We start from the raw sequence: 17,465 nt of genomic DNA, 5'->3' as shown, positions 1-17,465 counted from the left end.
TATCTAACATGTGTAAATATAACTAGATAACACAGATATCTGACATGTAAATATAACTAGATAATACAGATAACTATATAATACAGATATCTAACATGTGTAAATATAACTAGATAATACAGATATCTAACATGTGTAAATATAACTATATAATACATATATCTGACATGTGTAAATATAACTATATAATACAGATATCTAACATGTGTAAATATAACTAGATAACACAGATATCTGACATGTAAATATAACTAGATAATACAGATAACTATATAATACAGATATCTGACATGTAAATATAACTAGATAATACAGATAACTAGATAATACAGATAACTAACATGTTTAAATATAACTAGATAATACAGATAACTAGATAATACAGATATCTGACATGTAAATATAACTAGATAATACAGATAACTAGATAATACAGATATCTGACATGTAAATATAACTAGATAATACAGATAACTAGATAATACAGATATCTAACATGTTTAAATATAACTAGATAATACAGATATCTAACATGTGTAAATATAACTAGATCATACAGATATCTAACGTGTAAATATAACTAGATAATACAGATAACTATATAATACAGATATCTAACATGTAAATATAACTAGATAATACAGATATCTGACATGTAAATATAACTAGATAATACAGATAACTATATAATACAGATATCTAACATGTAAATATAACTAGATAATACAGATATCTGACATGTAAATATAACTAGATAATACAGATATCTAACATGTGTAAATATAACTAGATACTACAGATAACTATATAATACAGATATCTAACATGTGTAAATATAACTAGATACTACAGATATCTGACATGTAAATATAACTAGATAATACAGATAACTAGATAATACAGATATCTAATGTGTAAATATAACTAGATACTACAGATATCTAACGTGTAAATATAACTAGATAATACAGATAACTATATAATACAGATATCTAACATGTAAATATAACTAGATAATACAGATATCTGACATGTAAATATAACTAGATAATACAGATATCTAACATGTGTAAATATAACTAGATACTACAGATAACTATATAATACAGATATCTAACATGTGTAAATATAACTAGATACTACAGATATCTGACATGTAAATATAACTAGATAATACAGATAACTAGATAATACAGATATCTAATGTGTAAATATAACTAGATACTACAGATATCTAATGTGTAAATATAACTAGATAATACAGATATCCTCTCCTCTCCTCTCCTCTCCTCTCCTCTCTGTAGTGGTGAGGTCCAGGAGTATGTCCCCCCCCAGCTCTACATCAGACAGCCTCCTCAGCCCTGGCTCAACATGGTCACTCAGCATATGCAGCAGGTCTCTCCTCTGAGTCCTCACCAGGCCAGGGCTCAGTTCCTCGGTACAGGATGGATTCATTCATTGACAATATGTGTAGTGCCCCACTATGAACCCCTGTCGAACTTCACATAATGTCTCTGTGTGTGTGTCTCACTGTGTCTCTGTGTGTGTGTCTCACTGTGTGTGTCTCACTGTGTGTGTGTGTGTGTGTGTGTGTCTCTGTGTGTGTGTCTCACTGTGTGTGTGTGTGTGTGTGTGTGTGTGTGTGTGTGTGTGTCTCTGTGTGTGTGTCTATGTGTGTGTGTCTATGTGTGTGTGTCTCTCTATGTGTGTGTGTCTCTCTATGTGTGTGTGTGTGTCTCTGTGTGTGTGTCTCTGTGTGTGTGTCTCTGTGTGTGTGTCTGTGTGTGTGTGCCTCTGTGTGTGTGTTTCTGTGTGTGTGTGTGTGTGTGTGTGTGTGTGTGTGTGTGTGTGTGTGTGTGTGTGTGTGTGTGTGTGTGTGTGTGTGTGTGTGTGTGTGTGTCTCTGTGTGTGTGTGTCTCTGTGTGTGTGTCTGTGTGTCTCTGTGTCTCTGTGTGTCTCTGTGTGTCTCTGTGTGTCTCTGTGTCTCTCTGTGTCTCTGTGTGTCTCTGTGTGTCTCTGTGTCTCTCTGTGTGTCTCTGTGTGTCTCTGTGTGTCTCTGTGTGTCTCTGTGTGTGTCTGTGTGTCTCTGTGTGTCTGTGTGTGTGTGTCTCTGTGTGTCTCTATGTGTCTCTGTGTGTCTCTGTGTGTCTCTGTGTCTCTCTGTGTGTCTCTGTGTGTCTGTGTGTCTCTGTGTCTCTGTGTGTCTCTGTGTGTGTCTCTGTGTGTCTCTGTGTGTCTCTGTGTGTCTCTGTGTGTCTCTGTGTGTCTCTCTGTGTGTCTCTGTGTGTCTCTGTGTGTGTCTGTGTGTGTCTCTGTGTGTCTCTGTGTGTCTCTGTGTGTCTCTGTGTGTCTCTGTGTGTCTCTGTGTGTCTCTGTGTGTCTCTGTGTGTCTCTGTGTGTCTCTGTGTGTGTGTGTGTGTGTGTCTCTGTGTGTCTCTGTGTGTCTCTGTGTGTCTCTGTGTGTCTCTGTGTGTCTCTGTGTGTCTGTGTGTCTCTGTGTGTCTCTGTGTGTCTCTGTGTGTCTCTGTGTCTCTGTGTCTCTCTGTGTCTCTGTGTGTCTCTGTGTGTCTCTGTGTCTCTGTGTGTCTCTGTGTGTCTCTGTGTGTCTCTCTGTGTCTCTGTGTGTCTCTGTGTGTCTCTGTGTCTCTCTGTGTGTCTCTGTGTGTCTCTGTGTGTCTCTGTGTCTCTCTGTGTGTCTCTGTGTGTCTCTCTGTGTGTCTCTGTGTGTCTCTGTGTGTCTCTCTGTGTGTCTCTGTGTGTGTCTCTGTGTGTCTCTGTGTGTCTCTGTGTGTCTCTGTGTGTCTCTCTGTGTGTCTCTGTGTGTCTCTGTGTGTCTCTGTGTGTCTCTGTGTGTCTGTGTGTGTCTCTGTGTGTCTCTATGTGTCTCTATGTGTCTCTGTGTGTCTCTCTGTGTCTCTGTGTGTCTCTGTGTGTCTCTGTGTGTCTCTGTGTGTCTCTCTGTGTGTCTCTATGTGTCTCTGTGTGTCTCTGTGTGTCTCTGTGTGTCTCTGTGTGTCTCTGTGTGTCTCTGTGTGTCTCTGTGTGTCTCTGTGTCTCTCTGTGTGTCTCTGTGTCTCTCTGTGTGTCTCTCTGTGTGTCTCTGTGTGTCTCTGTGTGTCTCTGTGTGTCGCTCTGTGTGTCTCTGTGTGTCTCTGTGTGTCTCTGTGTGTCTCTGTGTGTCTCTGTGTCTCTCTGTGTGTCTCTGTGTCTCTCTGTGTGTCTCTCTGTGTGTGTCTCTGTGTGTCTCTGTGTGTCTCTGTGTGTCTCTGTGTCTCTGTGTCTCTGTGTGTCTCTCTGTGTGTCTCTGTGTGTCTCTGTGTGTCCAGGTCTGGTCAGTGCGTTCCCGATGTTTGGTTCCTCCTTCTTCTACATCCAGTCCAGCAGCAACATCTCCATCCTGGCTCCCTGTGTGTTGGCTGTCAACCAGAACGGACTGCACTTCCTACACAAGGACTCACATGTACGACTAGAGCTTCTGTCTCTGTTTTTAAACACTTCTACGTTCACGCTACCATGACTACAGAGGCATAAATATCATGCCCCCTCAAAATGCTAACCTCCCCTGTTATTGTAATGGTAAGAGGTTAGCATTTTATATCATACCCCCAAGACATGCTAACCTCTTACCATTACAATAACAGGGGAGGTTAGCATTCTGTTATTGTAATGGTGAGAGGTTAGCGTCTTGGGGGTATGATATAAAATGCTAACCTCCCCTGTTATTGTAATGGTGAGAGGTTAGCATGTCTTGGAGGTATGATATAAATTCTAACATCCCCTGTTACCTCTTTCTCCCTCCCTGCTCCCTCCCTCCCTCCCTCCCTCCCTGCTCCCTCCCCCTCCCTCTCCCTCCTCCCTGCTCCCCTCCCTCCCTGCTCCCCCCTCCCTCCCTGCTCCCTCCCGCTCCCTCCTTCTCTCCCTCCCTCCCGCCCTCCCTCCCGCCCTCCTGTAAAAAATATTATTCCAGCTTTTATGTTTCTCTCTCAGGACTCTGTCTCCCAGCTTACCACCCAGCCATACACTAACAGTGTGTGTGTGTGTGTGTGTTTCTCTCTCAGGACTCTGTCTCCCAGCTTACCACCCAGCCATACACTAACAGTGTGTGTGTGTGTGTTTCTCTCTCAGGACTCTGTCTCCCAGTTTACCACCCAGCCATACACTAACAGTGTGTGTGTGTGTTTCTCTCTCAGGACTCTGTCTCCCAGCTTACCACCCAGCCATACACTAACAGTGTGTGTGTGTGTGTTTCTCTCTCAGGACTCTGTCTCCCAGTTTACCGCCCAGCCATACACTAACAGTGTGTGTGTGTGTGTTTCTCTCTCAGGACTCTGTCTCCCAGTTTACCACCCAGCCATACACTAACAGTGTGTGTGTGTGTGTTCTCTCTCAGGACTCTGTCTCCCAGTTTACCGCCCAGCCATACACTAACAGTGTGTGTGTGTGTGTTTCTCTCTCAGGACTCTGTCTCCCAGTTTACCGCCCAGCCATACACTAACAGTGTGTGTGTGTGTGTTTCTCTCTCAGGACTCTGTCTCCCAGTTTACCACCCAGCCATACACTAACAGTGTGTGTGTGTGTGTTTCTCTCTCAGGACTCTGTCTCCCAGCTTACCACCCAGCCATACACTAACAGTGTGTGTGTGTGTTTCTCTCTCAGGACTCTGTCTCCCAGCTTACCACCCAGCCATACACTAACAGTGTGTGTGTGTGTGTTTCTCTCTCAGGACTCTGTCTCCCAGCTTACCACCCAGCCATACACTAACAGTGTGTGTGTGTGTGTTTCTCTCTCAGGACTCTGTCTCCCAGCTTACCGCCCAGCCATACACTAACAGTGTGTGTGTGTGTGTTTCTCTCTCAGGACTCTGTCTCCCAGCTTACCACCCAGCCATACACTAACAGTGTGTGTGTGTGTGTGTTTCTCTCTCAGGACTCTGTCTCCCAGCTTACCACCCAGCCATACACTAACAGTGTGTGTGTGTGTGTTTCTCTCTCAGGACTCTGTCTCCCAGCTTACCACCCAGCCATACACTAACAGTGTGTGTGTGTGTGTTTCTCTCTCAGGACTCTGTCTCCCAGTTTACCACCCAGCCATACACTAACAGTGTGTGTGTGTGTGTTTCTCTCTCAGGACTCTGTCTCCCAGTTTACCGCCCAGCCATACACTAACAGTGTGTGTTTCTCTGTAGGAGGCCACGGCGTGTTACCCTCTAAATGAGATCCAGTCCACCAGAACCCAGAGACCAACAGGAGGCTCCAGCTCCTCCTATCCCTACGTAGACATTCTGCTGGGAGACCTGCTGACACAGCGAATCACACAGCTGCAGCTGGAACAGGTCTGTGTGTCTGTTGGAACAATGTGTTGTCTGTGTTGTAACAATGTGTTGTCTGTGTTGTCTGTGTTGTAACAATGTGTTGTCTGTGTTGTAACAATGTGTTGTCTGTGTTGTAACAATGTGTTGTCTGTGTTGTCTGTGTTGTAACAATGTGTTGTCTGTGTTGTCTGTGTTGTAACAATGTGTTGTCTGTGTTGTAACAATGTGTTGTCTGTGTTGTCTGTGTTGTAACAATGTGTTGTCTGTGTTGTCTGTGTTGTAACAATGTGTTGTCTGTGTTGTCTGTGTTGTAACAATGTGTTGTCTGTGTTGTCTGTGTTGTAACAATGTGTTGTCTGTGTTGTCTGTGTTGTAACAATGTGTTGTCTGTGTTGTAACAATGTGTTGTCTGTGTTGTAACAATGTGTTGTCTGTGTTGTAACAATGTGTTGTCTGTGTTGTAACAATGTGTTGTCTGTGTTGTAACAATGTGTTGTCTGTGTTGTAACAATGTGTTGTCTGTGTTGAAACAATGTGTTGTCTGTGTTGAAACAATGTGTTGTCTGTGTTGGAACAATGTGTTGTCTGTGTGTCTGTGTTGAAACTATGTTGTGTCTGTGTGTCTGTGTTGTAACAATGTGTTGTCTGTGTTGAAACTATGTTGTGTCTGTGTTGTAACAATGTGTTGTCTGTGTGTCTGTGTTGAAACTATGTTGTGTCTGTGTTGTAACAATGTGTTGTCTGTGTTGTAACAATGTGTTGTCTGTGTTGTAACAATGTGTTGTCTGTGTTGTAACAATGTGTTGTCTGTGTTGAAACAATGTGTTGTCTGTGTTGAAACAATGTGTTGTCTGTGTTGAAACAATGTGTTGTCTGTGTTGTAACAATGTGTTGTCTGTGTTGTAACAACTGTGTTGTCTGTGTTGTCTGTGTTGAAACAATGTGTTGTCTGTGTTGTAACAATGTGTTGTCTGTGTTGTAACAATGTGTTGTCTGTGTTGTAACAATGTGTTGTCTGTGTTGAAACAATGTGTTGTCTGTGTTGAAACAATGTGTTGTCTGTGTTGAAACAATGTGTTGTCTGTGTTGTAACAATGTTGTGTCTGTGTTGTAACAATGTGTTGTCTGTGTTGAAACAATGTGTTGTCTGTGTTGTAACAATGTGTTGTCTGTGTTGTAACAATGTGTTGTCTGTGTTGTAACAATGTGTTGTCTGTGTTGTAAACAATGTGTTGTCTGTGTTGTAACAATGTGTTGTCTGTGTTGTAACAATGTGTTGTCTGTGTTGTAACAATGTGTTGTCTGTGTTGTAACAATGTGTTGTCTGTGTTGAAACAATGTGTTGTCTGTGTTGTAACAATGTGTTGTCTGTGTTGTAACAGTGTGTTGTCTGTGTTGTAACAATGTGTTGTCTGTGTTGAAACAATGTGTTGTCTGTGTTGTCTGTGTTGAAACAATGTGTTGTCTGTGTTGTAACAATGTGTTGTCTGTGTTGTAACAATGTGTTGTCTGTGTTGAAACAATGTGTTGTCTGTGTTGTAACAATGTGTTGTCTGTGTTGTGTTGTAACAATGTGTTGTAACAATGTGTTGTCTGTGTTGAAACAATGTGTTGTCTGTGTTGTAACAATGTGTTGTCTGTGTTGTCTGTGTTGTAACAATGTGTTGTCTGTGTTGTAACAATGTGTTGTCTGTGTTGAAACAATGTGTTGTCTGTGTTGTCTGTGTTGAAACAATGTGTTGTCTGTGTGTCTGTGTTGTAACAATGTGTTGTCTGTGTTGTAACAATGTGTTGTCTGTCTGTGTCTGAAACAATGTGTTGTCTGTGTTGTAACAATGTTGTCTGTCAATGTGTGTCTGTGTTGTAACAATGTGTTGTCTGTGTTGTAACAATGTGTTGTCTGTGTTGTAACAATGTGTTGTCTGTGTTGAAACAATGTGTTGTCTGTGTTGTAACAATGTGTTGTCTGTGTTGTAACAATGTGTTGTCTGTGTTGTAACAATGTGTTGTCTGTGTTGTCTGTGTTGTAACAATGTGTTGTCTGTGTTGTAACAATGTGTTGTCTGTGTTGAAACAATGTGTTGTCTGTGTTGTAACAATGTGTTGTCTGTGTTGTAACAATGTGTTGTCTGTGTTGTAACAATGTGTTGTCTGTGTTGTAACAATGTGTTGTCTGTGTTGTAACAATGTGTTGTCTGTGTTGTAACAATGTGTTGTCTGTGTTGTAACAATGTGTTGTCTGTGTTGAAACAATGTGTTGTCTGTGTTGAAACAATGTGTTGTCTGTGTGTCTGTGTTGTAACAATGTGTTGTAACAATGTTGTGTCTGTGTTGTAACAATGTGTTGTCTGTGTTGTAACGATGTGTTGTCTGTGTTGTAACAATGTGTTGTCTGTGTTGAAACAATGTGTTGTCTGTGTTGAAACAATGTGTTGTCTGTGTGTCTGTGTTGTAACAATGTGTTGTCTGTGTTGTAACAATGTGTTGTCTGTGTTGTAACAATGTTGTGTCTGTGTTGTAACAATGTTGTGTCTGTGTTGAAACAATTTGTTGTCTGTGTTGTAACAATGTGTTGTCTGTGTTGTAACAATGTGTTGTCTGTGTTGTAACAATGTTGTGTCTGTGTTGTAACAATGTGTTGTCTGTGTTGTAACAATGTGTTGTCTGTGTGTCTGTGTTGTAACAATGTGTTGTCTGTGTGTCTGTGTTGTAACAATGTGTTGTCTGTGTTGTAACAATGTGTTGTCTGTGTTGTAACAATGTTGTGTCTGTGTTGTAACAATGTTGTGTCTGTGTGTCTGTGTTGTAACAATGTGTTGTCTGTGTTGTAACAATGTTGTGTCTGTGTTGTAACAATGTGTTGTCTGTGTTGAAACAATGTGTTGTCTGTGTGTCTGTGTTGTAACAATGTGTTGTCTGTGTTGTAACAATGTGTTGTCTGTGTTGTAACAATGTGTTGTCTGTGTTGTCTGTGTTGTAACAATGTGTTGTCTGTGTTGTAACAATGTGTTGTCTGTGTTGTCTGTGTTGTAACAATGTGTTGTCTGTGTTGTAACAATGTGTTGTCTGTGTTGTAACAATGTGTTGTCTGTGTTGTCTGTGTTGTAACAATGTGTTGTCTGTGTTGTAACAATGTGTTGTCTGTGTTGTCTGTGTTGTAACAATGTGTTGTCTGTGTTGTAACAATGTGTTGTCTGTGTGTCTGTGTTGTAACAATGTGTTGTCTGTGTTGTAACAATGTGTTGTCTGTGTTGTAACAATGTGTTGTCTGTGTTGTAACAATGTGTTGTCTGTGTTGTAACAATGTGTTGTAACAATGTGTTGTCTGTGTTGAAACAATGTGTTGTCTGTGTTGGAACAATGTGTTGTCTGTGTTGTAACAATGTGTTGTCTGTGTTGTAACAATGTTGTGTCTGTGTTGTAACAATGTGTGTCTGTCTGTGTGTTGTAACAATGTTGTGTCTGTGTTGAAACAATGTGTTGTCTGTGTTGTTGAAACAATGTGTTGTCTGTGTTGTGTTGTCTGTGTTGTGTTGGAACAATGTGTTGTCTGTGTGTCTGTGTTGTAACAATGTGTTGTCTGTGTTGTAACAATGTGTTGTCTGTGTTGGAACAATGTGTTGTCTGTGTTGTAACAATGTTGTGTCTGTGTTGAAACAATGTTGTGTCTGTGTTGTAACAATGTTGTGTCTGTGTTGAAACAATGTGTTGTCTGTGTTGTAACAATGTGTTGTCTGTGTTGTAACAATGTTGTGTCTGTGTTGAAACAATGTGTTGTCTGTGTTGAAACAATGTGTTGTCTGTGTTGAAACAATGTGTTGTCTGTGTTGAAACAATGTTGTGTCTGTGTTGTAACAATGTTGTGTCTGTGTTGAAACAATGTGTTGTCTGTGTTGTAACAATGTGTTGTCTGTGTTGTAACAATGTGTTGTCTGTGTTGAAACAATGTGTTGTCTGTGTTGTAACAATGTGTTGTCTGTGTTGAAACAATGTGTTGTCTGTGTTGAAACAATGTGTTGTCTGTGTGTCTGTGTTGTAACAATGTGTTGTCTGTGTTGTAACAATGTGTTGTCTGTGTTGTAACAATGTGTTGTCTGTGTTGTAACAATGTGTTGTCTGTGTGTCTGTGTTGAAACTATGTGTTGTCTGTGTGTCTGTGTTGTAACAATGTGTTGTCTGTGTTGTAACAATGTGTTGTCTGTGTGTCTGTGTTGTAACAATGTGTTGTCTGTGTTGTAACAATGTGTTGTCTGTGTTGGAACAATGTGTTGTCTGTGTTGTAACAATGTGTTGTCTGTGTTGTAACAATGTTGTGTCTGTGTTGAAACAATGTTGTGTCTGTGTTGTAACAATGTTGTGTCTGTGTTGAAACAATGTGTTGTCTGTGTTGTAACAATGTGTTGTCTGTGTTGTCTGTGTTGGAACAATGTGTTGTCTGTGTGTCTGTGTTGTAACAATGTGTTGTCTGTGTTGTAACAATGTGTTGTCTGTGTTGGAACAATGTGTTGTCTGTGTTGTAACAATGTGTTGTCTGTGTTGTAACAATGTTGTGTCTGTGTTGAAACAATGTTGTGTCTGTGTTGTAACAATGTTGTGTCTGTGTTGAAACAATGTGTTGTCTGTGTTGTAACAATGTGTTGTCTGTGTTGTAACAATGTTGTGTCTGTGTTGAAACAATGTGTTGTCTGTGTTGAAACAATGTGTTGTCTGTGTTGAAACAATGTTGTGTCTGTGTTGTAACAATGTTGTGTCTGTGTTGAAACAATGTGTTGTCTGTGTTGTAACAATGTGTTGTCTGTGTTGTAACAATGTTGTGTCTGTGTTGTAACAATGTGTTGTCTGTGTTGTAACAATGTTGTGTCTGTGTTGAAACAATGTGTTGTCTGTGTTGTAACAATGTGTTGTCTGTGTTGAAACAATGTGTTGTCTGTGTTGTCTGTGTTGTAACAATGTGTTGTCTGTGTTGAAACAATGTGTTGTCTGTGTTGTAACAATGTGTTGTCTGTGTTGTAACAATGTGTTGTCTGTGTTGTAACAATGTTGTGTCTGTGTTGTAACAATGTGTTGTCTGTGTTGAAACAATGTGTTGTCTGTGTTGTAACAATGTGTTGTCTGTGTTGAAACAATGTGTTGTCTGTGTTGTAACAATGTGTTGTCTGTGTTGTAACAATGTGTTGTAACAATGTGTTGTCTGTGTTGAAACAATGTGTTGTCTGTGTTGAAACAATGTGTTGTCTGTGTTGTAACAATGTGTTGTCTGTGTTGTAACAATGTGTTGTCTGTGTTGAAACAATGTGTTGTCTGTGTTGAAACAATGTGTTGTCTGTGTTGTAACAATGTGTTGTCTGTGTTGTAACAATGTGTTGTCTGTGTTGTAACAATGTGTTGTCTGTGTTGTCTGTGTTGTAACAATGTGTTGTCTGTGTTGTAACAATGTGTTGTCTGTGTTGTAACAATGTGTTGTCTGTGTTGTCTGTGTTGTAACAATGTGTTGTCTGTGTTGAAACAATGTGTTGTCTGTGTTGTAACAATGTGTTGTCTGTGTTGTAACAATGTGTTGTCTGTGTTGAAACAATGTGTTGTCTGTGTTGAAACAATGTGTTGTCTGTGTTGTAACAATGTGTTGTCTGTGTTGAAACAATGTGTTGTCTGTGTTGTCTGTGTTGTAACAATGTGTTGTCTGTGTTGAAACAATGTGTTGTCTGTGTTGTAACAATGTGTTGTCTGTGTTGTAACAATGTGTTGTCTGTGTTGTAACAATGTGTTGTCTGTGTTGTAACAATGTTGTGTCTGTGTTGTAACAATGTGTTGTCTGTGTTGAAACAATGTGTTGTCTGTGTTGTAACAATGTGTTGTCTGTGTTGAAACAATGTGTTGTCTGTGTTGTCTGTGTTGTAACAATGTGTTGTCTGTGTTGTAACAATGTGTTGTCTGTGTTGTAACAATGTGTTGTCTGTGTTGTAACAATGTGTTGTCTGTGTTGTAACAATGTGTTGTCTGTGTTGAAACAATGTTGTGTCTGTGTTGAAACAATGCTGTGTCTGTGTTGAAACAATGTTGTGTCTGTGTCCAGGGTCTGGAGCTGTGTCGGGTCATTGCCATGCACATGGAAAACATGCTGTCTCTCCGGGAGAAGAGACTCACCCTGCCACCGAGTGAGATCACTCTGTTATAACACTGTCTGTCTGTCTGTCTGTCTGTCAGTCAGCTACTCAGTCAGTCAGTCAGTCAGTCAGTCAACCAGCTACTCAGTCAGTCAACCAGCTACTCAGTCAGTCAGTCCGGGAGAAGAGACGTTAGAAGGTGGTAGATGGTGGTAGATGGTGGTAGTTAGTGGTAGATGGTGGTAGATGGTGGTAGTTAGTGGTAGAAGGTGGTAGATGGTGATAGATAGGGTAGTTAGTAGTAGATGAGGGTAGTTAGTAGTAGATGGTGGTAGTTAGTGGTAGATGGTGGTAGATGGTGGTAGTTAGTGGTAGAAGGTGGTAGATGGTGGTAGTTAGTGGAAGATGGTGGTAGTTAGTGGTAGATGGTGGTAGTTAGTGGTAGATGGTGGTAGTTAGTGGTAGATGGTGGTATATGGTGGTAGTTAGTAGTAGATGGTGGTAGTTAGTGGTAGAAGGTGGTAGATGGTGGTAGTTAGTGGTAGATGGTGGTAGTTGGTGATAGATGGGGTAGTTAGTAGTAGATGGTGGTAGTTAGTGGTAGATGGTGGTAGTTAGTGGTAGATGGTGGTAGTTAGTAGTAGATGGTGGTAGTTAGGGGTAGATGGTGGTAGATGGTGTTAGATAGTGGTAGATAGTGGTCGATGGTGGTAGTTAGTGGTAGATGGTGGTAGTTAGTGGTAGATGGTGGTAGTTAGTGGTAGATGGTGGTAGATGGTGGTAGTTAGTGGTAGATGGTGGTAGATGGTGGTAGTTAGTGGTAGATGGTGGTAGTTAGTGGTAGATGGTGGTAGTTGGTGGTAGATGATGGTAGTTAGTGGTAGATGGTGGTAGAAGGTGGTAGATGGTGGTAGTTAGTGGTAGATGATGGTAGTTAGTGGTAGATGGTGGTAGAAGGTGGTAGATGGTGGTAGTTAGTGGTAGATGGTGGTAGTTAGTGGTAGGTGGTGGTAGTTGGTGATAGATAGGGTAGTTAGTGGTAGATGGTGGTAGTTAGTAGTAGATGGTGGTAGATGGTGATAGTTGGTGGTAGATGTTGATAGTTGGTGGTAGATGTTGATAGTTGGTGGTAGAAGGTGGTAGATGGTGGTAGTTAGTGGTAGATGGTGGTAGTTAGTGGTAGGTGGTGGTAGTTGGTGGTAGATGGTGGTAGTTAGTGGTAGATGGTGGTAGTTAGTGGTAGATGGTGGTAGTTAGTAGTAGATGGTGATAGATAGGGTAGTTAGTAGTAGATGGTGGTAGTTAGTGGTAGATGGTGGTAGTTAGTAGTAGATGGTGGTAGATGGTGGTAGTTAGTGGTAGATGGTGGTAGTTAGTGGTAGATAGTGGTAGATGGTGGTAGATAGTGGTAGATGGGGTAGTTAGTGGTAGATAGTGGTAGATGGTGTTAGATAGTGGTAGATGGTGTTAGAAGGTGTCACTCTGGATAAGAGCGTCTGCTAAATGACTTAAATGTAAATGTAAATGGTGATAGTTAGTGGTAGATGGTGGTAGTTAGTGGTAGATGGTGGTAGTTGGTGGTAGATGATGGTAGTTAGTGGTAGATGGTGGTAGAAGGTGGTAGATGGTGGTAGTTAGTGGTAGATGATGGTAGTTAGTGGTAGATGGTGGTAGAAGGTGGTAGATGGTGGTAGTTAGTGGTAGATGGTGGTAGTTAGTGGTAGGTGGTGGTAGTTGGTGATAGATAGGGTAGTTAGTGGTAGATGGTGGTAGTTAGTAGTAGATGGTGGTAGATGGTGATAGTTGGTGGTAGATGTTGATAGTTGGTGGTAGATGTTGATAGTTGGTGGTAGAAGGTGGTAGATGGTGGTAGTTAGTGGTAGATGGTGGTAGTTAGTGGTAGGTGGTGGTAGTTGGTGGTAGATGGTGGTAGTTAGTGGTAGATGGTGGTAGTTAGTGGTAGATGGTGGTAGTTAGTAGTAGATGGTGGTAGTTAGTGGTAGATGGTGGTAGTTAGTAGTAGATGGTGGTAGTTAGTAGTAGATGGTGGTAGATGGTGGTAGTTAGTGGTAGATGGTGGTAGTTAGTGGTAGATAGTGGTAGATGGTGGTAGATAGTGGTAGATGGGGTAGTTAGTGGTAGATAGTGGTAGATGGTGTTAGATAGTGGTAGATGGTGTTAGAAGGTGTCACTCTGGATAAGAGCGTCTGCTAAATGACTTAAATGTAAATGTAAATGGTGATAGTTAGTGGTAGATAGGTGGTGGTAGTTGGTGATAGATAGGGTAGTTAGTGGTAGATGGTGGTAGTTAGTAGTAGATGGTGGTAGATGGTGATAGTTGGTGGTAGATGTTGATAGTTGGTGGTAGATGTTGATAGTTGGTGGTAGAAGGTGGTAGATGGTGGTAGTTAGTGGTAGATGGTGGTAGTTAGTGGTAGGTGGTGGTAGTTGGTGATAGATAGGGTAGTTAGTGGTAGATGGTGGTAGTTAGTAGTAGATGGTGGTAGATGGTGGTAGTTAGTGGTAGATGGTGGTAGTTAGTGGTAGATGGTGGTAGTTAGTAGTAGATGGTGATAGATAGGGTAGTTAGTTGTAGATGGTGGTAGTTAGTGGTAGATGGTGGTAGTTAGTAGTAGATGGTGGTAGATGGTGGTAGTTAGTGGTAGATGGTGGTAGTTAGTGGTAGATAGTGGTAGATGGTGGTAGATAGTGGTAGATGGTGGTAGATAGTGGTAGATGGTGGTAGATAGTGGTAGATGGGGTAGTTAGTGGTAGATAGTGGTAGATGGTGTTAGATAGTTGTAGATGGTGTTAGAAGGTGTCACTCTGGATAAGAGCGTCTGCTAAATGACTTAAATGTAAATGTAAATGGTGATAGTTAGTGGTAGATAGTTGTAGATGGTGTTAGATAGTGGTAGATGGTGATAATTAGTGGTAGATAGTGGTAGATGGTGATAGTTAGTGGTAGTTAGTAGTAGATGGTGATAGTTAGTGGTAGATGCTGGTAGTTAGTGGTAGTTAGTGGTAGATGGTGGTAGTTAGTGGTAGATGGTGATAGTTAGTGGTAGTTGGTGGTAGTTAGTGGTAGATGCTGGTAGTTAGTGGTAGATGGTGGTAGTTAGTGGTAGATGGTGGTAGTTAGTGGTAGATGGTGATAGTTAGTGGTAGTTGGTGGTAGTTAGTTGTAGATGGTGGTAGATGGTGATAGTTAGTGGTAGTTGGTGGTAGTTAGTGGTAGATGCTGGTAGTTAGTGGTAGATGGTGGTAGTTAGTAGTAGATGGTGGTAGTTAGTGGTAGATTGTGGTAGTTAGTAGTAGATGGTGGTAGTTAGTAGTAGATGGTGGTAGTTAGTGGTAGATGGTGATATTTAGTGGTAGATGCTGGTAGTTAGTGGTAGTTAGTGGTATATGGTGGTAGTTAGTGGTAGATGGTGATAGTTAGTGGTAGTTGGTGGTAGTTAGTGGTAGATGCTGGTAGTTAGTGGTAGATGGTGGTAGTTAGTAGTAGATGGTGGTAGTTAGTAGTAGATGGTGGTAGTTAGTGGTAGATGCTGGTAGTTAGTGGTAGTTGGTGGTAGATGGTGGTAGTTAGTGATAGTTGGTGGTAGTTAGTGGTAGATAGTGGTAGATGGTGATAGTTAGTGGTAGTTGGTGATAGTTAGTGGTAGATGGTGATAGTTAATGGTAGATGGTGATAGTTAATGGTAGATGGTGGTACTTAGTGGTAGTTGGTGATAGTTAGTGGTAGATGGTGGTATATGGTGGTAGTTGGTGGTAGATGGTGGTAGTTAGTGGTAGTTGGTGGTAGTTAGTGGTAGTTAGTGGTAGTTGGTGGTAGTTAGTGGTAGATAGTGGTAGATAGTGGTAGATGCTGGTAGTTAGTAGTAGATGCTGGTAGTTAGTTGTAGATGGTGATAGTTAGTGGTAGATGGTGATAGTTAATGGTAGATGGTGATAGTTAATGGTAGATGGTTGTACTTAGTGGTAGTTGGTGATAGTTAGTGGTAGATGGTGGTAGTTGGTGGTAGATGGTGGTAGTTAGTGGTAGATGGAGGTAGATGGTGATAGTTAGTGGTAGATGGTGATAGTTAGTGGTAGATGGTGATAGTTAATGGTAGATGGTGGTAGTTAGTGGTAGTTGGTGGTAGATGGTGGTAGTTGGTTGTAGTTAGTGATAGTTGGTGGTAGATGGTGATAGTTGGTGGTAGATGGTGATAGTTAGTGGTAGTTTGTGGTAGATGGTGATAGTTGGTGGTAGATGGTGATAGTTAGTGGTAGTTTGTGGTAGATGGTGGTAGTTGGTGGTAGTTAGTGGTAGTTGGTGTTAGATGGTGGTAGATGGTGATAGTTAGTGGTAGTTGGTGGTAGATGGTGGTAGTTAGTGGTAGATGGTGGTAGTTAGTGGTAGTTGGTGGTAGATGGTGATAGTTGGTGGTAGATGTTGATAGTTGGTGGTAGATGGTGATAGTTGGTGGTAGATTGTGATAGTTGGTGGTAGATTATGATAGATGGTGATAGTTGGTGGTAGATGTTGGTAGTTAGTGGTAGATGGTGGTAGATGTTGGTAGTTAGTGGTAGTTGGTGGTAGATGTTGATAGTTGGTGGTAGATGGTGATAGTTAGTGGTAGATGCTGGTAGTTAGTGGTAGATGGTGATAGTTAGTGGTAGATGGTGATAGTTAATGGTAGATGGTGGTACTTAGTGGTAGATGCTGGTAGTTAGTGGTAGATGGTGATAGTTAGTGGTAGATGGTGATAGTTAATGGTAGATGGTGGTACTTAGTGGTAGATGGTGGTAGTTAGTGGTAGATGGTGGTAGATGGTGGTAGTTAGTAGTAGATGGTGGTAGATGGTGATAGTTAGTGGTAGATGGTGATAGTTAATGGTAGATGGTGGTAGTTAGTGGTAGTTGGTGGTAGTTAGTGGTAGTTGGTGGTAGATGGTGGTAGTTGGTGGTAGTTGGTGGTAGTTGGTGGTAGATGGTGGTAGATGGTGATAGTTGGTGGTAGATGGTGATAGTTAGTGGTAGTTTGTGGTAGATGGTGATAGTTGGTGGTAGATGGTGATAGTTAGTGGTAGTTGGTGGTAGTTAGTGGTAGATGGTGGTAGTTGGTGGTAGATGGTGGTAGTTAGTGGTAGTTGGTGGTAGATAGTGGTAGATGGTGATAGTTAGTGGTAGATGGTGGTAAATGGTGGTAGTTGGTGGTAGTTCGTGGTAGTTGGTGGTAGATGGTGGTAGATGGTGATAGTTGGTGGTAGATGGTGATAGTTAGTGGTAGTTTGTGGTAGATGGTGATAGTTGGTGGTAGATGGTGGTAGTTAGTGGTAGTTGGTGGTAGTTAGTGGTAGATGGTGGTAGTTGGTGGTAGTTAGTGGTAGTTGGTTGTAGATAGTGGTAGATGGTGATAGTTAGTGGTAGATGGTAGTAGATGGTGGTAGTTGGTGGTAGATGGTGGTAGTTAGTGGTAGTTTGTGGTAGATGGTGATAGTTAGTGGTAGTTGGTGGTAGTTAGTGGTAGATGGTGATAGTTGGTGGTAGTTGATGATAGTTGGTGGTAGAAGGTGGTAGTTAGTGGTAGATGGTGATAGTTAGTGGTAGATGGTGGTAGATGGTGATAGTTAGTGGTAGATGGTGGTAGATGATGATAGATGGTGATAGTTGGTGGTAGATGTTGGTAGTTAGTGGTAGTTGGTGGTAGATGGTGATAGTTGGTGGTAGATGTTGGTAGTTAGTGGTAGTTAGTGGTAGATGGTGGTAGTTAGTAGGAGATGGTGATAGTTGGTGGTAGATGGTGATAGTTGGTGGTAGATGGTGATAGTTAGTGGTACATGGTTGTAGATTGATCGTTCTGTCTCTACACCACACTGTCACAAGGGGGAGGAATAACTCTGATCTATCGGTAGTCTAAACTGTGGCACAGATTGACCATCTTTTCCTAAATCAATGGAGGTGTTTTCAGTCTGATAGTCTCTCTTCTCTGGCAATAAAGTCTTGCATCAGGCAACAACACATTAGCTGGCAGTGGTTCTGGAGTTAAGAGAGAACTTACA

General features: G+C 41.4%; 1 protein-coding gene across 1 annotated transcript in view; it reads left to right on the top strand.

Annotated features, from left to right (window-relative positions):
* Window positions 1–15,461, top strand: part of myo15aa (myosin XVAa) — a 213,306-nt gene extending 197,845 nt beyond the window's left edge. Inside the window, exons 47-51 of the mRNA XM_052504244.1 lie at window positions 1,305–1,438; window positions 3,327–3,460; window positions 5,186–5,332; window positions 11,385–12,272; window positions 14,994–15,461. Coding sequence (XP_052360204.1) covers window positions 1,305–1,438; window positions 3,327–3,460; window positions 5,186–5,332; window positions 11,385–11,486 — 517 coding nt within the window. The 3' untranslated portion in view covers window positions 11,487–12,272; window positions 14,994–15,461. The remainder of the gene's footprint in view (window positions 1–1,304; window positions 1,439–3,326; window positions 3,461–5,185; window positions 5,333–11,384; window positions 12,273–14,993) is intronic.
* Window positions 15,462–17,465: the final 2,004 nt, after the last annotated feature.

Source organism: Oncorhynchus keta, unplaced genomic scaffold (genome assembly GCF_023373465.1).
Source record: "Oncorhynchus keta strain PuntledgeMale-10-30-2019 unplaced genomic scaffold, Oket_V2 Un_contig_1896_pilon_pilon, whole genome shotgun sequence".
Lineage (NCBI taxonomy): Eukaryota > Metazoa > Chordata > Actinopteri > Salmoniformes > Salmonidae > Oncorhynchus > Oncorhynchus keta.
The sequence above is the reverse complement of the archived record's forward strand: the minus strand, read 5'-3'. Positions and strand labels throughout refer to the sequence as shown.